The sequence below is a fragment of the Mus musculus genome, chromosome 18, assembly GCF_000001635.26.
Source record: "Mus musculus strain C57BL/6J chromosome 18, GRCm38.p6 C57BL/6J".
Lineage (NCBI taxonomy): Eukaryota > Metazoa > Chordata > Mammalia > Rodentia > Muridae > Mus > Mus musculus.
Window position 1 is genome coordinate 37,825,626 of NC_000084.6, and position 17,102 is coordinate 37,842,727.

The following is a 17,102-nucleotide window of genomic DNA, read 5'->3' on the forward strand; positions in this document are numbered from 1 at the left end:
TTCCTTAAGGAGAACCAAGGGAGGTCTCCCTCTGCTTTTCCAAGCTGTCTTCTGAGTTCACACCCTGCCCTACCTACCTGCTGGGTTTTGTCTCCTTCTCCTCTTTTCCCAGCTTGTGTCTCCCCTTTACCTTCTCTGCATTCTCCTCAGTCTCTTAGTTTGCAGTCTCTGCCTCCCCCTTTCTCCATCCCTTACACCTGTGTCTCTTGTCCCATCTGCACACACTTCTGTACTGTGCCTGCCATGCCAAGGTGCTCAACAAAAGGAGAAGGCATGAAGACATTTGACTCTTCCTAATGCCACTGCCTCCCCCCCAGGCCCCCTTCCCTGTCTCTGTCCCTTTACTTGTCCTCTTTGTTTGTCTCCCAGTCCAGTCATTTCCTGTGTCACTGTGGTCCTCTCTCCATGCTCCACCCTCTTCTTTCTGCCTCTTTTTGTTCTACAGCTTTCAGTGTCAGTCTCCATGTCTGTTCTGCTTCTCATTCAGTCTCTCTCTCTCTCTCTCTCTCTCTCTCTCTCTCTCTCTCTCTCTCTCTCTCTCTCTCACACACACACACACACACACACACACACACACACAATCCCTGTCTGTCTCATTTATTGGCACTTGTAAGCAAGGCAGCTCCCCAGTGTCCGCCCCACCCCCACCCCCACCGCCCCCATCACACATAGAGCCTTTGATGGCCACTCTCCACCACTCAGCCTCCCATCCTGACTGGGCCAGCTGTTCATTTCAATCAAGGCTAAATTCCTGCTGAGACAAGAACCCCCTATGGAGGTGGGGAGGAGGATGGACTTCAGCAGAAAGACCTTCAGTTGGTCTGAGGGGCGTGGGATAGGATCTGGGCCAGCTTGCTAGGCAGAAGCTAGGAGCTGGGAAGTTCAAGGAGGGGAGCAAGGCTTGGGCTTGCTTCCTTTCTATGTTTGCCCAGATGCTAAGATGGTGGTTTTGGGGGGGTTCCCATTCAGCTTTCTCCTCAACAACCAAATCCTAGCTACAACAAAAACCCAGAAGCCTTGAGTACCGGCAAATTCCAGCTCCTAAGCATGTGTCCTGGGCATGCGCAGGCTTGTCTGCAGCATCAGGAATGTGAGGCACTTCCTAGAGGGCCCCTAAAAGGCAGCCAGAGAGGCTGGGGCTGCTGTTGCCCCTTCTTTAACCCCAGCTGCTTTCTTTTTCCTCACTGGCTTTGCCAGCCTTCTGTAGGTTGTTCTTTTATTCATTCATTGAGTGAGTTTTTACTGAGTATCTACTGTGAGCCAGGCACTGCACTAACATGTCTATAAGAGTGAGCTAGCAGACACTATCCCCAAACCCTCAAGTTTCCAGGTCAGCCGAGGAAACAACAGGACAGTAAATCACACTACACAAACAAACAACCCCCTCAAAAAATAAAAATCCCAATAAACTCTAGTTAGAAATCATAGTTCTGTGAAGAAGAGCGAAGCAGGGAAGAGGAGATTAAAGAATGCTTCCAGGTGGGGGACTTTGAGCTGCAGTAGTTTTGAGACATATAGGACAACTTGGTCCTTTTACCCTGGCCAGCCAAGCCCTGGCCTTGAAGCAACAGTGGGTGCTAGTCTTGGAAGCCCCAACAATTGCTCTCACGTGCTGTCAGGGGAGCATCCTTCCCTTGCTGCCTGTCCTTTTTCATCAATGGGAGGCTTTGCTGGTCTGGAGCGGAGCCCTGGGGGAGATGAACAAGGCTCAGGAGATCTCTCTTCCACAGCTGTGGCTGAGTCAGCCCCAGAGTGGCCAAGATGAAGCACACATCAGGGTGTGATTTGGAGGTGCCAGCCTCCCCACTTCATTCACTTAGCCCTCAGTGAGGACCTTCTGCAGTCCATACATTATGGGATTGATAGAGAAGGTCCGCAGTCTCAAGGAGTTGGCAGTATGTTGAGTGTTGACCTAGTCAGAGAGCAGAAAGAGATCAGAAGGCAGTAAGGCAGGTGAAATCTGCAGTAGGAGTACAGTCAGTCACAGCAAGACAAGGAAGAACATTCCAGATGCAGAAAAAACCTAAGCAAAGGCCCTGTGGCCTCTCACTATGAACCGAAGCACAGGGAGTTCTCTCTTGGCTGCCATTTTGATGAGCACACTGAAGAGAGGGGGTGAAGAAAGGCAAGTTCTCTTTCTCAGGGTAATACTCGTTACCACCCTCCCCTGCTGCTCTGTCCACTCTCTGGCCCACTGTCTGTCTGCCCCTCTGTCCAGCCACATCAGGGTTAGAGCAGGGTCAGTGTTGAAGTCTTCAGTAACCAGGGTGAAGTTCAAGGCGATGGTAGGTCTCGCTGCTCAAACACAAGGGAAGGAATCACAGTCCAAAGTCCCTGCTGGTTGTTTCTCCTCCCCAGACTGAGACTTCGCAGGCCATCCATCTGGCTTCTGATTCCAGCAACTGTTCCAGAGCCTCCAGCCCAGGAAGCTATTTCCCTCTCTCGGGCTGTAACTTGGGCTCTGTCCTGCTCTGCAGCTGTTCCCAGAGTCTCAGGTGCCATCTTGTCTTGTGTGGTTCCTGGATTATTCTCCTCTAACCTACGTGACCTGTTCCTGCTCTGAGACATTATTCCTGCTTGGTTACTCGCTTTCTCTCTCTCTCTCTCTCTCTCTCTCTCTCTCTCTCTCTCTCTCTCTCTCTCCCCCTTCCCTCAGATTGGGCAGTTCTGGCAGTCGTTCAACAAATAGCAGCTTCCCACCCCTGCCCCCCCCCCCCATAGAATAAACATCCTTGGAGTTCACAGCTTAGAGTGCTCACTGCTCTTCCAGAGGCCAAAGTTCTGTTCCCAGCACTTTATGTTTCTTGAACAGGAGAGACAGGGGGAAAAAAAAGAGAGAGAGAGAAACTCTCCCATAATATAGAAAGAACTACTAATATTTTGATGTAGAAAAGATGTATATATATGTATATATATATATATATATATGAAAATCGTAAGCTGAAGCTCTCAGGTCCTGCCATTCGGCCTCGGCATGCTCTCCTGTCTTCAGCCATTGAGATCCCCACCCACTTGGATTATTTCCAAGCAACTCCCAAACATTCTAGAATTTCAGCTGGAATTTCCTGGCCCTTTTATTGGACATGGTAATGAATATATTTAATTACAGCACTCTGGAGGCCGATGCAGGCTGATCTCTGTAGGTTTAAAGCCAGTCTGGTTTACAGAAGGAGTTCTAAGATAGCCAGACTTACATAGAAACCCTGACTGGGGGGGAAAAAAAAATATATATATATATACACATACTTTTAAAAATACACATTTTGCATTTGGTTCAATGTCTCCTAAGTCTCTTAATCCCTTTTAGTATAAATGTTCCTTTTCCACCATTTTTGTCTTTTGGTTGCAATTTATTCATGGAGTCATTAACATACTCATTATGTATCTTTCTAAGCATTTTTATTTCTATAGTCAAACAGCATGCATAAGCTTCGTTTTTTAAAAAGTCTGGCAAACTTGTTCACAATATTATCAGTTGTTTTTTTTTTTTAATAGAAATTGAAGTCATCCATCTTTCCAATATTACTGTAGCCTATTTTTTCTTCTTTATAACATGTTAGATGAATTCCCCCATGTCAGTAAAAACTCTTCAAAAGTCATCTAAATGCTGCAGAACAGCATCTCATATGGTTAGATATACATATATTTTTAGGTGCTAATAGATTCTTGCTTTGCTAACCAAATACACATGCATACACATTGTAACACAATTAAGTACAATCTGCTGTCAGTGTGGCTTTTCCAGGTTTCTTACTTCTTAGCATAACACGGGGAATACATTGTTGCAGCCCAGCCATAGGCTGCTCCTCTTCCCGGACCTCCACACCCAGGGTTAGCCAGAACATGTAGGTGCTTGGACAACCACAGTGCCTTTTCTTTATGCTTACTTTTGTCTTTAAATCTTGGAAGAGTCCCTTGAATCTGCTGCTGGGCTCCAGGGATGCCTGGTGGAAGCCAAGTTCCTCTGTGTGAGATCATCATGGGCTTTTGGGTCATATCAGGCCAGATGGAGTTGCGATTGCACCACTTAACTGGCTGTGTGTGACTTTGAAAAGGCCTCCAAGGCCTGCCTTCCTCTGCTGGAAATGAGGGGTAATTTTAATCTCTCTCCAGGTGACTGAGCCCATGACCCAGTGGCTCCAGGCCTTATAGAACCCTCCCGCTGTCACTTGTCGGAAGGTGGCCACCTGTTTGGCCTCTAGCATTTCCCAGACTGCCCAGCCCTCTCGGTTCCAGGCTAGCCTTATACTCACCTTTATTCCCTGGCAGCACCAAGCACCGGCCACTGCCAGGGCGCCCCCCTGACCTGCTCCCGTCTGTGCTCTCCCACACCTTCACGAGCTCAGTCACACCAGACTGAGGGGTTTTCCTTTGGCTTTCATGAAGACACCTGTGTGAATTTCTGTCCTCTGGGGGTTGTGGGAGGGGGTGTCCCTCACACCCTCCATCTTTGTCCATGGGGCAAGAGTGAGTTTCACATACATAGTTAAATCTCACCATGGCAACCTTGCTTCTGAGCATCTCAGGAACTCTCCAGAATTCCGAGGGAGGAGGAAGCCAAAATGTTCAGTGTTCACTTTGCTTCCCCAACCAATCCCCACCCCCACCCCCCACCCCTCAGTTTCTGAAGACAGCCTACCCCACCCCCCACCCCCCACCCCCTTGCCTTGAGAGCTGACTTCCATACCCTCTGTCTCCTAGGTGACTTGGTTTTGTTTTGTACTTTCCTGACAGGGTTTCTCTGTGTAGCCCTGACTGTCCTGGAACTTGTTCTTTAGCCTCCAACTTAGAGATCCATCTGCCTCTGTCTCTGGGGCATTAGGATTAAAGGGAATTGTCATCACCACCGACTTGGTGACTCACTTTTAACCTTTCAGGGTTCCACCTTAAAATGTCTCAAAGGTATCCAAAAGTCAAAAGACTAGTATGGTGAAGTATGCATACTGAGTTGTTTTTTTTTTTTTTTTTTTTTTTTTTAAACCAAACAAACCTAAATTCACTAGTTACTTGCACACAAATGTGCACACACACGGGTTCTATCCTCCAAGAACCATGGGCAAGCACTATAGGTATCAGAACATTTGATATAACACATACCTTCTAGGACTCCTATAAAATCACAAAAGAGTGATCATATTTGAAGAATTTAATATTAGTATAATAATACACAGTCTACTATCAGACCTTCCCAAATGCTCTCAGTATTGTCCTTTTAATCTGTTCTTTTAAATTTAATCTTAATTTTAAAATTAAATTCAGAATTCGATCAAGGGGCATGAATTGCATTTGGTTGCCATGTCTCTGCCCTTGGTTTTAATCAGAACAGTTTCCCTACCTTCTTTTTTTAAAAAATGAAATAGATATTTTTAAAGCATCCAGACCAGTAGTCTTTTAAATGCTCATAGTCTGGGTTTGTTGATTCTTTTGGCTAAATTCAACATAACTCAGCAGTCTCAGTAGGAGCATTACAAAGTTGGTGTTTGGGATTTCCAAGGGACCACATCATTGGCACTCACTGCCAGTGTGTCCTGTCCCCAGCATTTGACATCTATTTGTCCTGTTATCAGAACTGTTGTTCACTCACTTGGTAAAGGTTGTGTCCCCAGACTTCTTCATTATGGTTATTTTCATTTTTGTTTACTTATCTCTTTTGAGACAAGCTCAAAAGGCTAGCCTCTAACTTTGGGGCTCAACTAATTACCTCACCTCGGCCTCCATAGTGTTGGGACTACAGCTGTCCATCACAGTGCCCATCCTTATAAAGCTTACAAATAAAAGTATTTATTTATTCATCTTCTTCTAGACATGGAACCCCAAGCCTCCTGCTTGCTAGACAAGTACTCTACCTCCAAACCAGTCCTTGGTTTTGTGAGACTCGGCCTTTCTATATAAACCAGGCTGGCCTTAAAGTCACACTCTTCTTCCCTCAGCCTCCAGACTGCTAGGATTACACACATGTGCACATGCACACATGCACTTACACACATGAATGAGCACTCATGTTCTCTTCCACTCTTCAGGGTCTGCTCTGAAAACAAATTCGTTTTACTTCATCAGAACCCATTTCTCTCCCTTGAACTCTTCTCCTTAGCAACTTTTTTTAAAATTTTTTTTATTAGGTATTTCCTCGTTTACATTTTCAATGCTATCCCAAAGGTCCCCCATACCCACCCCCCAATCCCCTACCCACCCACTCCCCCTTTTTGGCCCTGGCGTTCCCCTGTACTGGGGCATATAAAGTTTGCAAGTCCAATGGGCCTCTCTTTGCAGTGATGGCTCCTTAGCAACTTTTATCTATTTACTTGTTTGTTTGAGGCAGGTTTATCTCTATGTAGCTCAGATTGATCTGAAACTCCCCAATATCTTCCTGCCTCAGCCTCCCAAGTGCTAGGATTATAGGCACGAACCACCAGGCCCAGCCAGGCAGCTACTGTTTATTGGGGGGAGATGAGACTGTGCCAGTGTATGGCAGGAGGTGTGTAGAGTGGTGTGTGTGGGGTTTCTTCCCTCACTCCTGCAAACTAGAGTGATTTGATCCTTGAAAATCTACAGGATGGCTAGGTATGGGTGTATATACCTAGAATCTCAGCACTCACAAAACTGAGGCAGGAGAATTACTGTGAGTTTGAGACCCACATGGGTTATATGAGTTAGAGGCCAGTTTGGCTTAAAGGTGAGACTGTCACGAAAACAAAAAACAGAGACAGACAGAAACAGGGAGCAAGGAAGAAGACACACAGGGAAATTGGCACCATGGGAAAAGCCCACATTGAGCATAATCAGTTTCAATTCCATAGCACTCTTAATGTCTTTAAAAACATGAGTCGCTTCATGTTTTCAATGCACAGTGCTTCGAAGTGACCTAATGAAACTCAGGTGCTCAGGATTCCTACTGAGTGCTTCAGTTCTGAGGCAGACATGGTCCCCCACACCAGAGAGGTCAGTGTAATGAAGGAGCAGAGGGGACACCCATAGTTCCTGAACCGAGCAGGGCTCAGCTCAGTCCTGGTCCATTCAAGAATCCCCTGGGGCACATTTCATTTACATTGCTAGAACAAAGGCTGTGGTTTGACAATCTGGGGATCAACAGGAGAGAGTCTGAAAGGGTTCCTGGGGAACTGTTTGATGATAGACTGAGAGTGGGGAGGATATGCTTGTGAAGCAGGGTGGACAGTTTGGTGTGACTATAGACTTTACACGGAGGGCTTAGGAAAACACTGAGCAAGTCTGAGCTTGGGCAACTGCTGAAGGGTACCCTGGGGCCTCCCTAGTTATCTGAATATTTCTTTCTCATTTCTAGATCTTCCTCTAGTTATGAGACATTCTCTCAAATTGTCTTCTTTCACTGTCCTCAGAAGATAGTCTGATGTCTCAGGCTGTGACAGTAGATCACATCCTATCATGAAGGATGGAGGGATGATATTCAATTCATGCATCTGAGACAGCATAAAGCTGGCTGGCCCTGGGGAATGGGCATATTGGGGTTTGGCATCGAAGGGTTATATAAACTTCCCCCTACTCCACTCAGGGGCAGGTCTTAGGCATGGGGTGAAGATAAGAGATAAGGATAGGGATTTGGGAACTCTGGGAAGAGGCTGGGGGAGAATAAACAAGACTAACCTTGTCACTGTCTCAGCAGATCCCAAAATGGTGATGAAACTGGCACCTGGCCCAACAACCAGTTTGATACAGAGATGCTGCAAGCCATGATCTTGGCCTCTGCCAGCGGTAAGTGTTTCCCATGGGTGTGATAGGGTGGGGATCTGAGGGAGGGGTGTTGCCAGCATAGCTATGGATGAAGTATAAGTCTGTGTGGCTTCTCTGGAAGACCAGATGATCTTTAGTGACATAGCTCCAGGTTGAGGGATAGCAAAGGGGTCAAGAGGCCCTAAAATGCCCAAGCAGAGTGATCACGTGATCCACTGAGGCTGTGAGAGGGTGTGGGGGTTGCAAATCTCACTGTGAGCTGGGTATGGAGGCACATATCTGTAACCTCGGTATTCCCTCTGCCAAGGCAGGAGGATTTCCACGAGTTTGAAATCAGTCTGGGTTACAAAGTAAGACCCTGTCTCAAAAAGACCAAAACAAACCAGTCTGACTCTGGAAAGTGCCAGCGCAGGTCACGTACACCACAGCTCTGCCACTTGTTGACCCTGGGACATGGAGCAGTTTGTTTGTTCTCTTTAAAGTTCAGCTTCCTCCACCAAGAAAATGGTAGGATGGCTCTACCAGGTTACAGTGAGAACTGAAGAAAGGGCACAGAGTGTGGTACTGGGCCTGGCACATTCGAGATCCTGTTAGCGGATGCTCCCAACAGAGTATAACATGGCCATTCATTTCTGCTCCCCGGCCTCCACCCCAGGACCAGTGCAGTTTCCCCACTAAGCTTAGAAAGAACCTCTGTCACAGCTGTACCATCAACCCTGCCAGTGGTTTAGGTGAGAAGTCACCGAGGTTGCTCTGCGGGGCAAACAGATTCAGCTCCCTAACATGCGAGAGCATAGGCTTTGAAAGCAGGCCAGTCTGGGGGCATAGCCTTGGGGGCATAGCCTTGGCTGTCTGGGAACCCACTCCATATATGGACCAGGCTGTCCTTGAACTCAAGAGATCTACCTGCCTCTGCCTCTGCCTCCTGAGTGCTGAGGTCATAGTTGTGTGATACTCTTGCTTTATAAGGTGCCGGAGAGCAAGCCCCAGGGCTTTGTGCACGCTGGGCAAGCACACCCCCCCCCAGAACCAGAATCTAACTTGTAGTACCCCCATGAAGGAGCCTCAGTGAAACACATTCCCTTGTATTCTAATCCAAATAATTAAATTAAAATAGAATAAATTGTAAGAAAGAGAATCTTAAAACCTGTTGATAAGGACTAACTTCTGGCCCAGGAGACTGGAGTCTATGGGAAACTTACAGAAGATTAAGCCCTGCTGGGCCTCAGGCATGAATGCACGCTTTCTTCTTGAGTATAGCTGGGGGACTGGTAGGTAGAAAGCCAAGCTAGGAAAAGCATCCCTACCTACTATCAAGTAGGATGTGTGCCAACCAAACTTTAGGGCTTTGTTTAACCAGTCATCTCTAAGTTCTGATCATGCTTGGTAGAAAGGGGCCGTGAAATCCCACTGACCTGGAGCTGTGTCCCAGGGCCATGTACCTTCATCGTCCACAGTCACCTTTAGATCTAGTCTTGTTTCCCTCTTGGACCTAGAGGCTAAATTCCTCCGAGTGCCCCCTGCATTGTTCTCCCTGATTCGAGTTGCCTGATAAAATCTAGGGTTCCCAGTTGAATATAAATCTCAGATGAATATATGCTTTTTGTTTGTTTTCGAGACAGGGTTTCTCTTGGTAGTCCTGGCTGTCCTAGAACTCACTCTGACCAGGCTGGCCTTAACGTCAGTGATTCACCGACCTCTGCCTCCTGAATCCTGGGATTAAAGTTGTGCCCCACCACTGCTTGGTTATATTGGCTATATACCGTTTTAGTATAAATCCTTCTTAAACTGTTTACATGAGGCCAACTATGTAAAAAAGAAAATTTCCAAAATTCAGAGATAGCTGAAAACCATGTATTTTCACTTACTATGATTTAGTAATCTCACCCTTGATGTCTGAGAGACTGGATGAGCCTGGCTTATGGCTGACCAAAGGGTAGAGGAAGGGGACAGATGATAGGAGCTCTCAACTTCTGGGGGCCAGGGCTGAGATCCCTGAGAGGCCAGCTGTACACACTGGGCCTGGGGAGATGCCAGGTTCAGCTCTTGAGGGAAGTAAACAGGTCTCTTTAGCTGTCATGGCCTTGAGCCCTAAGGCCAGAAGGCAGCCTTTTCAGCCCAAATCGAAATGCTAAAAACAGACATGGAAACAGTATTTATGGCCCAAAACCTTCCCAGAAGGTCTCTCTGGAGTAGGGCCATGGCCGCGTGCATGCTCCCCTGTCAGGGCTCCACCCCTCCAGCCCACACAGGACCTGACCCAAGGCCCCGGCCTTGGGCTCTGTGGGGAATAGACTCCAGGACTGAGGTGGCAGGGTCAGGCCGGGCTCTCACTTTCACACCTACTTCCAAACCCCAGAGCTTGAGAGACTCTGGAGCCCAGCCCAGCCAGCCTAGAGTGGAGAGAAGGGAGGGACCCCTGAGAGAGTGCTTAAATAAACATGTGGGGGAGGGGCACCCAAAAGAAGGCTGCGGTTTGCAGCTGTGCCAGTTTTGGGCTCACTTCCTTGGCTAACTCTGGTTATTGTTATTGTGGGGTCTTTGTCTGCCTTGGACTGGCAAGATTAAAAGGACCAGGGGAAGGTGGTAATGCGTTTGGAGCTGGAGGGAGGCCAGTACCCTTCCTCTACTGGAAAAGATCCCATCTCTTTGCATTTCTAAGTGTGTTTTCTTCTGAGACAGGAGCCACCCCTGGTCCTTGTCTAGGCCAAGTCTTGGGGGTTAGAATATAACCAGAAAGGCCTCTGGAGTCTCTGAACTGACAGGGCAGGAGTCCAGGGTCCTTTCTGCATCTTCAGTGTCTCTCCCTCCTGATCTCCTCACGTTCTCTCCCACCAAGTGGCCATTTTGAAGGATTCTCAGAGATCTCCAGTGTATGCAGCATGTGGGTCGGCCTGCTTTGTTGTCATTCAATGAAGCACTTCCTGCCTTTTTGCTCATAGTACTTTCTCAGTTCTTCCACATTCCTTCCTAATTGAGTGCTTAGGGGGCGGGCAGACGAAGCTCTATACCCCCCCCCCCCCCAACACACACCTATCTTCTCTATCCCCTAAATCACTTTGGAATCCTGGCTCTTTGAAACTAGATCTGGGCCCTTCCCCCTTCCATTGGAGGAGGCTGTCGGTTTGAGGGGAAGGGTGACTGAGCTTAGAGGGCTGCTACCTCCTGGAGTTAATTAAGGAAATGTCAGCCAATGAAAGGGGTGGGAGGGGTGGGCAGCTGTTCCCTCCTACCAGGCCTGTTCCCAGAAGGCCTTCAGCTCCAGGACCTTAGGGACTGGATGTAGTGGGTTGTGAAAACCCAGACTCCACATTGCCAAGGTGGAGAAACCCTGGCACATCTCTTGCTTTCCCCTTATACCCAAACTGGAAATATTTCCTGTCTCCATTTCTCAATCCCTGGTTGATGTCCCAGAATTACTCAACCTCTCCAGTCTACCTCTCTGTTAGCTCCAAGGCCAAGGGTGGAGGCACAGGCGAGGGAAAAATGCTCCAGCTTTTGGCTAGGCTGAGCAAGGCCTTCAACTCTCTCCGGGTCATAGAGGGTTGCAGAGTCTCCAGCTGGGAATCTGAGAGCCCAGTGCCCACCTCCCTCCCCGCCACCAGCTCCATTCAGAAGGAATAGTAGACAGGATAACGTCACACTGGATGACGAGGATGGTTATGAGGGGGAGTGGGGTAGGTATTTATTGAGCACTTGTCAAGTGCCAGGGCACTGCGTGTCTGTTTTCTTTCATCCTCACGGAAGCCCCGATAGATTATTTCTGTGCTTTGGCTGCGCAGGTAGACTTAGTCATCTGGGTCTCATTCTCATGCAGAACCTGCTTTTTAAGCAAGAACACCACTGTGGCCGGGCGGTGGTGGCGCACGCCTGTAATCCCAGCGCTTGGGAGGCAGAGGCAGGTGGATTTCTGAGTTCGAGGCCAGCCTGGTCTGCAGAGTGAGTTCCAGGGCAGCCAGGGCTACACAGAGAAACCCTGTCTCGAAAAACTGAAGGGGAAAAAAAAAGTTAAAAAAACAAACAAACAAACAAACAAACAAACAAAAAAACCACACACCACCACTCTGAGCTTCTCCAGGAAGTTGGCCTAAGTGGCACAGAGTCACCTGCTCCAGGTACTGAGCCCTACCTATGTCGGTGCTGTTCCAAGGACCGTCATTGCCCAGAGTGAGGGGCAGCCCTCCTTTGCTCCCAGAACAGGAATAGGTCCAAGTTGGTAGTAGCAGTAGAGGAACCTGTTCCCAGCACTCGAGATAGGGTGTAGGGTGGAGCCCCACTAAAACACTTACTGCCTGGTTCTGGCCTTCTTTCAGCCTTGGCTCCCTATTCTGTAAAATAAACTCATGTCTGACTGAGTGCCTTCAGTGTTGAGGTTCAGTGGTCATACACGGACTTGCCACAGAGTAGGCAGTCCAGTGCGATCAAGAACTGGATGCAGCCAGGCCCAGCTTGGCCAGGGCTTACAACCTCAGCCTTCAGGAGACAGAAGCTGAAGGATTTCAAGTCCAAGGCTAGTTTGAGCTACCTAGCAAGACCCTGTCTGAAAACAAAAACAAAAACAACCTTCCCCTCCATAAAAACCAAACAACCAAACTCCGCCCCCCACCCCCAAACCTAAAAAACAAAACCCAAGGGCTGAGTATGTAGCTCAGTGCCAGACCTCTTGCTCGTATGTTCAAGGCCCGTGGCTGGGTCCTTTGCACTGGGGCTTGACAGGGTGGAGGATAGGAAAAAAAATAAAAGCATGCTTCTGTTGAGTTGGCATGTTAACACACACCTCCAATCCCAGCACTAAAGAGGCAGAGGCAGGCAAAGACTAAGCCTAAGACAAGCCCGGGAGAGACTGTCTCAAGAAACCAAGGGCTAGGCCAGGGTACCTTTAACCCAGCACTCAGGTTGGTCTGGTTGAAAGTTCCAGGCCCTCTAGAACAATCCATGCCATATCTGAAGCCTGAGGGTGTGTGTTGGGGGGGGTCTCCTTACCCCCTCACAAAGCCCAAGGGGCCAGGTCTTGCCTATCCCCACAGTGTGCACTAAGGGGCTGCTTGGTCATGAGGGTGTCTTCATGGCCAGTCTGCTCCTCTTCCAGCTTGGCTGTCCTGGGCCATGATGGTCAGAGAAATACAAACAGGTAAAATCCACACACCAGCGTTTCTTTTGAATCCCTCTTCTGTCTGGGACTCCAACAATCTTCTCAGTTGCCAAAAAAAAAACGCCCCAGTGCCTTCCAAAGGTGTTGGCCCTCGAAGGGTCCTTCGGGCATCCTGATAGATGCCTATGAGGAGCCGCCCTAGATGGCCTCTGTGTAATCCGTACTCCAGCTGCTCTTGGAAGGAACAGCCTAGGCTTTGGCCAGATGAGCGAGAACCCATACACTGTTGCTTAGCTTCCTGCTTAGCTTCTGTGATTGAGAGGTCTTGAGAGGTGCTGATGGTCATTTTAATTTATTGCTTTGAATACAACTGTAAGAGGGTACAGTGAGGCCTGTACCCGACAAGTGGTGGTAACCCTGGCGGTTGCTCTTTCCCTCCCTTCCCCCTCTGCTACTGCTTTGTGGCCCAGGGGCTGCTACAGCCTGGGATGAGGTCACACCTCCCTCTCCTCAACCTCCACCTCATCTTCATCGGAGCGGGATTAGGTTGGGGTGAATGGATGCCATGGAGTTGGCTGAGCTATCTGGAGAGAGGGCAAGCCCTATGGACACAGGTCTTTCCTCAGGCTACAAGGTTTGGGCTGGTGGCCCATTTCTGTCATGCTGCTTTAATAAAGATTTCAGAATAATAAAAAAAAGTTCCAGACCAGCACAGTGGTACATAGTTTAAACAACAAAAATGGCCCACATCTTTAATCCCAGCCCAGACAGGCATATCTCTGAGTTTGAGGCCAGCCTGGTCTACACAGTGAGTTCCATGACAGCCAGGGCTATACAGAGAAACCCTGTCTTGAAAAACCAAACTACCACCATCCCCACCCCCAAACCACAGCAAAACCCAAGAAGAACAAAACCAAACCAAACTAAACCAAGGGCTGGGCTGTGTATGTAGCTCAGCTGGGGAAGTGTTTGCCTAGCATATGCAAGAACAGGAGTTCAGTTCCCAGTACCACACATAGGTACACAAACGGCAGAGCTGCTGAGCACATGGGCTGTGCCAAGCCTTGGTTAGGGAAAGCTAATGCACAAATGGTCTAGTGTGGAAGGCAGGGACAGGTATTTGAAGCCTTAGAGGACCGCTAGCTAGCACATCTTGAGCACTTGCCACACAGCAAGCTCTAGTCTAGGCACTTTGGAAGCGTTTTCTCTTTTACTTCTTACCCAAAGTGGATACTTTCTAGCTTACCTTCATTTTATGGATGTGAAGGTATTTAGAAAATGGATGGATGGTGCAGGGAGGCTGGGTAGACTTGTTGAGGACCGCAGGTCCCTCTTGACTTCTTCTTCAGCTCCTTTACACACAGAGACAGCCTGGGCGACCACTGTATTCCCAGTGGTTGGGTCCAGGCATTCACTAACTGTAGTGCAAGGTTGTCACTGACCCCATCTGACCATCTGCTCTTCCTCTTTCTCTGCAGAAGCTGCTGATGGGAGCTCTACCCTGGGAGGGGGCGCTGGCACCATGGGTCTGAGCGCTCGATACGGACCCCAGTTTACCCTGCAGCACGTGCCTGACTACCGCCAGAACGTGTACATCCCTGGCAGCAATGCCACGCTGACCAATGCCGCTGGCAAACGAGATGGCAAGGCTCCAGCAGGTGGTAATGGCAACAAGAAGAAATCGGGCAAGAAAGAGAAGAAGTAATATGGAGGCCAGGCCTTGAACCACAAGGCAGCCTCCCTCCCCAGCCAGTCCAGCTCGTCCTTACTTGTACCCAGGCCTCAGAATTTCAGGGCTCACCCCAGGATACTGGTAGGAGCCAGGGCCATGCTCCCCGTTGGGAAACAGAAACACGTGCCCAAGCCAACACCCCCTCTCTATACCCTAGGGAGTTGAATATGCAAAGAGAGTTCTGCTGGGACCCCCCTATTCAATCAGTGATTGTACCCACATGGGTAGCAGGGTTTGTGTGTGTGGACATACACACACACACACACACACACACACACAAACCATGCCACACTCCCTTAGTTACAGCTGAACTCCTCCATCTTCCAACCCAGGCAGGCTTATCCATCTCCTGCCGCCCTCTCCCCACCCCACCCACTCCTTCAGTCCCTCTCTTTGAGCAAGGTAGCTGGGCTGTTGGGGTGACCGGTGAGCTAAGCCGGCTCCTAGTTCTGAACGGTAGGGAGAGTATTACAATCTTTTGGCCTCTCCTTCAGTTCAGCTTTCCCCCAAAGCATGGTTTGGTACCAGTCTTCTCTTTTCCTTCCAGAGCCTGAGACCAATGCTTAAGTTTTGGGGGAACAGGCACCCTCCCTCTGGTACTGATGATGCTTGCTGGATTTTGGGAAGGCATTTTGCTACTAAGCCTCTTTTCAATGCCTGGGGACAACTAGTCTTTTGTTTTTCATTGTTTGATGTTCCCACTGCATGCTGTGACTTCCCTACACCTCAAAGAAGAGACTCCTTTGCATGTCTGGAGACAGTAGGGGGTGGTAAACTAAAGGGAAGTTGAGAGTGTATACTGCTGGGAGTGGGGCAGTGGACAAAACAGCCTGTTAATAGGGTCTTGCAAGGGGCTCTGTATGTACCCAGGGGACTGGCTCAATCCTCACATTCTAGCCATAGACAAACACCAGGCCAGACCCCTCCATTCTGGTTCAGCCTGGGCAGCTTGGGCTGAGCCACCAGGACCAATGGATTTAAGCTGACATTTCAGTCCAAGACGACGACTTCTAAGTGAGTTTAAGACCAGAGAGGAAAGAGGGGCCTCTGTGGGTGCTGGGTACTCCAGAGGTGCCCTTGGTGGGAGGACCAGTGGTCTTAGCAGGAAGGGGGGCCCAGCAAGGTCATTCTTGGACCCTGGGTCTAGTCCAGTAGCTAGAAAAAGGGACCAAGTGGCCATAAAGTCCCAGCCAATGATGGGGCTTTTCCAGTGGGCCCCTGTAGACCTCAAGCCCCTGGCCTCCACCTTACCAGGTGCCATTTCTTCTCAGAAGGCCACTGCCCAGGCCCCCAGGCCGCCCCCTTGTGGCCAGAGAACGGTTAAAGCCCCCCAGTGCCTCCTTGTGCATAGAACTTCCTCTGCCCTAGCCCTTACAGTAGTGTAGAAGATCCCCCTCCCCCGCTGGTGTAGAATAGCCAATAGTATAGTGTGGTGTGCTTTTACGTGATGGCGAGTGGGCAGCGGGCGGTGGGCTGTACACAGCCGTCTGTCCTTTGAATCTCAATCTGCCTGCGCGGCCCGTGCTGTGTTTTGTGCTGTGTCCACACGCTGCGGCGACCCCTCCCTGTACTGACTTCTCTATAAAAAGCTTCTCTTCGCATAGTCACGTAGCTCCTGCCCATCCCCCTTCCGATATCTCTCGCAAGTTTTATACTCTAATATTTATATGGCTTTTTTCTTCGAAAATTAAAAATAAAAAAATGGTTTCTTCTGAAAGTGTGACCGCGTCTGTTTAAGAGATGGAACACAGAACATGTGGGTGGAGTCGAGTTGCTTGTCTTAAATAATAGACTCAAAGGGTCATAGTTGTTTGTGTCTTGGCTTTGTCTCGATCTATTTTTGAATTGCGTGTGCTTGTGCAGTGTGCATCTGACTGTCCAATATGGAGTGCATGTTTCAGATTCCCTGGCGTCTCTAATAGTATGTGATGAACTGTAATGGTGCTTGTGGATCAGTATGCGCTGGCGGTATCGCTGGAGAGTCCATTGTGGGGGTGGGGAGCTTGAATGCGTGCGCAACTGAGTGCAGATTTATTCTCAGGGCTGTCTCCAGGCAGAAAAAGGAGACCCTGCATGGAAGGGAGGGGGCGGGGGAGCAGGAGCGTGAGTGGGGGTGGGAGGGCGCTGGGGAGTTTTTCCTAGTTCCCGCCCCTTCCCCACTAGCTACCTCCCTTCAGCTATAGGAGGGGGCTGATCCAGAGGATGGATTCTCCTTTGCCTACCCCTCCTCCCTTGCAGCTGCCTAGAGGTCTGAGGAACAGCAGGAATGAGTGCCCGGGAGACCATTTTCAGAATATCGAGTTCCCTACCCAGGGCCTCAGTTTCTCTAAGTGAAACTTGCTTTCACGTTCTTTATATAGCAGCAAAGTCGAATTGAAGGGGATGGCACAAGGAGATGGCTTCGGTCCCCCTCCCAGCGCGGCTAATCTGACTCCTAGGTTCCTGCAGCTCCTGGAGGCAGGACGGTTGATCCGGAGGACAGACCCAGACCCACAGGTTTTCGGGAGGGTTAGTGAGGGCATGTCCATCAAGAGAGCCGGAAGAGCAGTTTCTGAGCTCTTTCCCTCGGAT

At 49.2% G+C, this 17,102-nt stretch overlaps 24 protein-coding genes, 1 long non-coding RNA gene and 1 pseudogene across 27 annotated transcripts in view; 25 read left to right on the forward strand and 1 right to left on the reverse strand.

The window, feature by feature from the left end:
- Pcdhgb8 (protocadherin gamma subfamily B, 8) overlaps positions 1–14,864 on the forward strand; it is a 78,689-nt pseudogene extending 63,825 nt beyond the window's left edge. The window contains exons 3-4 of the transcript NR_160734.1: positions 7,640–7,728; positions 14,278–14,864. The product of NR_160734.1 is annotated as a protocadherin gamma subfamily B, 8, transcript variant 1, non-coding (transcript). The remainder of the gene's footprint in view (positions 1–7,639; positions 7,729–14,277) is intronic.
- Pcdhga9 (protocadherin gamma subfamily A, 9) overlaps positions 1–16,238 on the forward strand; it is a 104,928-nt gene extending 88,690 nt beyond the window's left edge. Inside the window, exons 3-4 of the mRNA NM_033592.3 lie at positions 7,640–7,728; positions 14,278–16,238. Of these exons, the coding sequence (NP_291070.1) occupies positions 7,640–7,728; positions 14,278–14,504 (316 nt within the window). The 3' untranslated portion in view covers positions 14,505–16,238. The remainder of the gene's footprint in view (positions 1–7,639; positions 7,729–14,277) is intronic.
- Pcdhga1 (protocadherin gamma subfamily A, 1) overlaps positions 1–16,245 on the forward strand; it is a 180,096-nt gene extending 163,851 nt beyond the window's left edge. Inside the window, exons 3-4 of the mRNA NM_033584.2 lie at positions 7,640–7,728; positions 14,278–16,245. Of these exons, the coding sequence (NP_291062.1) occupies positions 7,640–7,728; positions 14,278–14,504 (316 nt within the window). The 3' untranslated portion in view covers positions 14,505–16,245. The remainder of the gene's footprint in view (positions 1–7,639; positions 7,729–14,277) is intronic.
- Pcdhga2 (protocadherin gamma subfamily A, 2) overlaps positions 1–16,245 on the forward strand; it is a 172,944-nt gene extending 156,699 nt beyond the window's left edge. Inside the window, exons 3-4 of the mRNA NM_033585.2 lie at positions 7,640–7,728; positions 14,278–16,245. Of these exons, the coding sequence (NP_291063.1) occupies positions 7,640–7,728; positions 14,278–14,504 (316 nt within the window). The 3' untranslated portion in view covers positions 14,505–16,245. The remainder of the gene's footprint in view (positions 1–7,639; positions 7,729–14,277) is intronic.
- Pcdhgb1 (protocadherin gamma subfamily B, 1) overlaps positions 1–16,245 on the forward strand; it is a 161,599-nt gene extending 145,354 nt beyond the window's left edge. Inside the window, exons 3-4 of the mRNA NM_033574.4 lie at positions 7,640–7,728; positions 14,278–16,245. Of these exons, the coding sequence (NP_291052.3) occupies positions 7,640–7,728; positions 14,278–14,504 (316 nt within the window). The 3' untranslated portion in view covers positions 14,505–16,245. The remainder of the gene's footprint in view (positions 1–7,639; positions 7,729–14,277) is intronic.
- Pcdhga4 (protocadherin gamma subfamily A, 4) overlaps positions 1–16,245 on the forward strand; it is a 156,634-nt gene extending 140,389 nt beyond the window's left edge. The window contains exons 3-4 of the mRNA NM_033587.4: positions 7,640–7,728; positions 14,278–16,245. Coding sequence (NP_291065.3) covers positions 7,640–7,728; positions 14,278–14,504 — 316 coding nt within the window. The 3' untranslated portion in view covers positions 14,505–16,245. The remainder of the gene's footprint in view (positions 1–7,639; positions 7,729–14,277) is intronic.
- The window catches only part of Pcdhga5 (protocadherin gamma subfamily A, 5), a 147,496-nt gene extending 131,251 nt beyond the window's left edge, over positions 1–16,245 (forward strand). Inside the window, exons 3-4 of the mRNA NM_033588.5 lie at positions 7,640–7,728; positions 14,278–16,245. Of these exons, the coding sequence (NP_291066.1) occupies positions 7,640–7,728; positions 14,278–14,504 (316 nt within the window). The 3' untranslated portion in view covers positions 14,505–16,245. The remainder of the gene's footprint in view (positions 1–7,639; positions 7,729–14,277) is intronic.
- The window catches only part of Pcdhga6 (protocadherin gamma subfamily A, 6), a 134,770-nt gene extending 118,525 nt beyond the window's left edge, over positions 1–16,245 (forward strand). Inside the window, exons 3-4 of the mRNA NM_033589.2 lie at positions 7,640–7,728; positions 14,278–16,245. Of these exons, the coding sequence (NP_291067.1) occupies positions 7,640–7,728; positions 14,278–14,504 (316 nt within the window). The 3' untranslated portion in view covers positions 14,505–16,245. The remainder of the gene's footprint in view (positions 1–7,639; positions 7,729–14,277) is intronic.
- Pcdhgb4 (protocadherin gamma subfamily B, 4) overlaps positions 1–16,245 on the forward strand; it is a 121,495-nt gene extending 105,250 nt beyond the window's left edge. Inside the window, exons 3-4 of the mRNA NM_033576.2 lie at positions 7,640–7,728; positions 14,278–16,245. Of these exons, the coding sequence (NP_291054.1) occupies positions 7,640–7,728; positions 14,278–14,504 (316 nt within the window). The 3' untranslated portion in view covers positions 14,505–16,245. The remainder of the gene's footprint in view (positions 1–7,639; positions 7,729–14,277) is intronic.
- The window catches only part of Pcdhgb5 (protocadherin gamma subfamily B, 5), a 110,900-nt gene extending 94,655 nt beyond the window's left edge, over positions 1–16,245 (forward strand). The window contains exons 3-4 of the mRNA NM_033577.2: positions 7,640–7,728; positions 14,278–16,245. Of these exons, the coding sequence (NP_291055.1) occupies positions 7,640–7,728; positions 14,278–14,504 (316 nt within the window). The 3' untranslated portion in view covers positions 14,505–16,245. The remainder of the gene's footprint in view (positions 1–7,639; positions 7,729–14,277) is intronic.
- The window catches only part of Pcdhga10 (protocadherin gamma subfamily A, 10), a 94,855-nt gene extending 78,610 nt beyond the window's left edge, over positions 1–16,245 (forward strand). The window contains exons 3-4 of the mRNA NM_033593.4: positions 7,640–7,728; positions 14,278–16,245. Of these exons, the coding sequence (NP_291071.1) occupies positions 7,640–7,728; positions 14,278–14,504 (316 nt within the window). The 3' untranslated portion in view covers positions 14,505–16,245. The remainder of the gene's footprint in view (positions 1–7,639; positions 7,729–14,277) is intronic.
- Positions 1–16,245, forward strand: part of Pcdhgb7 (protocadherin gamma subfamily B, 7) — a 90,252-nt gene extending 74,007 nt beyond the window's left edge. Inside the window, exons 3-4 of the mRNA NM_033579.2 lie at positions 7,640–7,728; positions 14,278–16,245. Of these exons, the coding sequence (NP_291057.1) occupies positions 7,640–7,728; positions 14,278–14,504 (316 nt within the window). The 3' untranslated portion in view covers positions 14,505–16,245. The remainder of the gene's footprint in view (positions 1–7,639; positions 7,729–14,277) is intronic.
- The window catches only part of Pcdhgb2 (protocadherin gamma subfamily B, 2), a 152,014-nt gene extending 135,767 nt beyond the window's left edge, over positions 1–16,247 (forward strand). Inside the window, exons 3-4 of the mRNA NM_033575.4 lie at positions 7,640–7,728; positions 14,278–16,247. Coding sequence (NP_291053.1) covers positions 7,640–7,728; positions 14,278–14,504 — 316 coding nt within the window. The 3' untranslated portion in view covers positions 14,505–16,247. The remainder of the gene's footprint in view (positions 1–7,639; positions 7,729–14,277) is intronic.
- Gm37013 (predicted gene, 37013) overlaps positions 1–16,248 on the forward strand; it is an 889,226-nt gene extending 872,978 nt beyond the window's left edge. The window contains exons 3-4 of the mRNA NM_001174154.2: positions 7,640–7,728; positions 14,278–16,248. Coding sequence (NP_001167625.1) covers positions 7,640–7,728; positions 14,278–14,504 — 316 coding nt within the window. The 3' untranslated portion in view covers positions 14,505–16,248. The remainder of the gene's footprint in view (positions 1–7,639; positions 7,729–14,277) is intronic.
- Positions 1–16,248, forward strand: part of Gm38666 (predicted gene, 38666) — an 874,243-nt gene extending 857,995 nt beyond the window's left edge. Inside the window, exons 3-4 of the mRNA NM_001301256.1 lie at positions 7,640–7,728; positions 14,278–16,248. Coding sequence (NP_001288185.1) covers positions 7,640–7,728; positions 14,278–14,504 — 316 coding nt within the window. The 3' untranslated portion in view covers positions 14,505–16,248. The remainder of the gene's footprint in view (positions 1–7,639; positions 7,729–14,277) is intronic.
- Gm38667 (predicted gene, 38667) overlaps positions 1–16,248 on the forward strand; it is an 868,072-nt gene extending 851,824 nt beyond the window's left edge. Inside the window, exons 3-4 of the mRNA NM_001301259.1 lie at positions 7,640–7,728; positions 14,278–16,248. Coding sequence (NP_001288188.1) covers positions 7,640–7,728; positions 14,278–14,504 — 316 coding nt within the window. The 3' untranslated portion in view covers positions 14,505–16,248. The remainder of the gene's footprint in view (positions 1–7,639; positions 7,729–14,277) is intronic.
- The window catches only part of Pcdhga3 (protocadherin gamma subfamily A, 3), a 167,539-nt gene extending 151,291 nt beyond the window's left edge, over positions 1–16,248 (forward strand). The window contains exons 3-4 of the mRNA NM_033586.2: positions 7,640–7,728; positions 14,278–16,248. Coding sequence (NP_291064.1) covers positions 7,640–7,728; positions 14,278–14,504 — 316 coding nt within the window. The 3' untranslated portion in view covers positions 14,505–16,248. The remainder of the gene's footprint in view (positions 1–7,639; positions 7,729–14,277) is intronic.
- Pcdhga7 (protocadherin gamma subfamily A, 7) overlaps positions 1–16,248 on the forward strand; it is a 127,040-nt gene extending 110,792 nt beyond the window's left edge. The window contains exons 3-4 of the mRNA NM_033590.3: positions 7,640–7,728; positions 14,278–16,248. Coding sequence (NP_291068.2) covers positions 7,640–7,728; positions 14,278–14,504 — 316 coding nt within the window. The 3' untranslated portion in view covers positions 14,505–16,248. The remainder of the gene's footprint in view (positions 1–7,639; positions 7,729–14,277) is intronic.
- Positions 1–16,248, forward strand: part of Pcdhga8 (protocadherin gamma subfamily A, 8) — a 116,168-nt gene extending 99,920 nt beyond the window's left edge. Inside the window, exons 3-4 of the mRNA NM_033591.3 lie at positions 7,640–7,728; positions 14,278–16,248. Of these exons, the coding sequence (NP_291069.1) occupies positions 7,640–7,728; positions 14,278–14,504 (316 nt within the window). The 3' untranslated portion in view covers positions 14,505–16,248. The remainder of the gene's footprint in view (positions 1–7,639; positions 7,729–14,277) is intronic.
- Pcdhgb6 (protocadherin gamma subfamily B, 6) overlaps positions 1–16,248 on the forward strand; it is a 99,780-nt gene extending 83,532 nt beyond the window's left edge. The window contains exons 3-4 of the mRNA NM_033578.3: positions 7,640–7,728; positions 14,278–16,248. Of these exons, the coding sequence (NP_291056.1) occupies positions 7,640–7,728; positions 14,278–14,504 (316 nt within the window). The 3' untranslated portion in view covers positions 14,505–16,248. The remainder of the gene's footprint in view (positions 1–7,639; positions 7,729–14,277) is intronic.
- Pcdhga11 (protocadherin gamma subfamily A, 11) overlaps positions 1–16,248 on the forward strand; it is an 86,101-nt gene extending 69,853 nt beyond the window's left edge. Inside the window, exons 3-4 of the mRNA NM_033594.2 lie at positions 7,640–7,728; positions 14,278–16,248. Of these exons, the coding sequence (NP_291072.1) occupies positions 7,640–7,728; positions 14,278–14,504 (316 nt within the window). The 3' untranslated portion in view covers positions 14,505–16,248. The remainder of the gene's footprint in view (positions 1–7,639; positions 7,729–14,277) is intronic.
- Pcdhga12 (protocadherin gamma subfamily A, 12) overlaps positions 1–16,248 on the forward strand; it is a 76,294-nt gene extending 60,046 nt beyond the window's left edge. The window contains exons 3-4 of the mRNA NM_033595.4: positions 7,640–7,728; positions 14,278–16,248. Coding sequence (NP_291073.1) covers positions 7,640–7,728; positions 14,278–14,504 — 316 coding nt within the window. The 3' untranslated portion in view covers positions 14,505–16,248. The remainder of the gene's footprint in view (positions 1–7,639; positions 7,729–14,277) is intronic.
- Positions 1–16,248, forward strand: part of Pcdhgc3 (protocadherin gamma subfamily C, 3) — a 35,464-nt gene extending 19,216 nt beyond the window's left edge. The window contains exons 3-4 of the mRNA NM_033581.3: positions 7,640–7,728; positions 14,278–16,248. Of these exons, the coding sequence (NP_291059.1) occupies positions 7,640–7,728; positions 14,278–14,504 (316 nt within the window). The 3' untranslated portion in view covers positions 14,505–16,248. The remainder of the gene's footprint in view (positions 1–7,639; positions 7,729–14,277) is intronic.
- The window catches only part of Pcdhgc4 (protocadherin gamma subfamily C, 4), a 26,795-nt gene extending 10,547 nt beyond the window's left edge, over positions 1–16,248 (forward strand). Inside the window, exons 3-4 of the mRNA NM_033582.2 lie at positions 7,640–7,728; positions 14,278–16,248. Coding sequence (NP_291060.1) covers positions 7,640–7,728; positions 14,278–14,504 — 316 coding nt within the window. The 3' untranslated portion in view covers positions 14,505–16,248. The remainder of the gene's footprint in view (positions 1–7,639; positions 7,729–14,277) is intronic.
- Pcdhgc5 (protocadherin gamma subfamily C, 5) overlaps positions 1–16,248 on the forward strand; it is a 22,328-nt gene extending 6,080 nt beyond the window's left edge. The window contains exons 3-4 of the mRNA NM_033583.3: positions 7,640–7,728; positions 14,278–16,248. Coding sequence (NP_291061.1) covers positions 7,640–7,728; positions 14,278–14,504 — 316 coding nt within the window. The 3' untranslated portion in view covers positions 14,505–16,248. The remainder of the gene's footprint in view (positions 1–7,639; positions 7,729–14,277) is intronic.
- On the reverse strand, positions 1,486–4,605 carry Gm29994. 2 transcript variants are annotated; one of them, XR_003952625.1, is made up of 3 exons: positions 4,254–4,605; positions 3,888–4,079; positions 1,486–1,912 (listed from the first exon to the last, which is right to left on the reverse strand). It is a non-coding gene; the product is annotated as a predicted gene, 29994 (long non-coding RNA). The 2 variants fall into 2 exon arrangements; XR_001782479.2 differs by having other exon boundaries at positions 1,486–4,079.
- Positions 16,249–17,102: the final 854 nt, after the last annotated feature.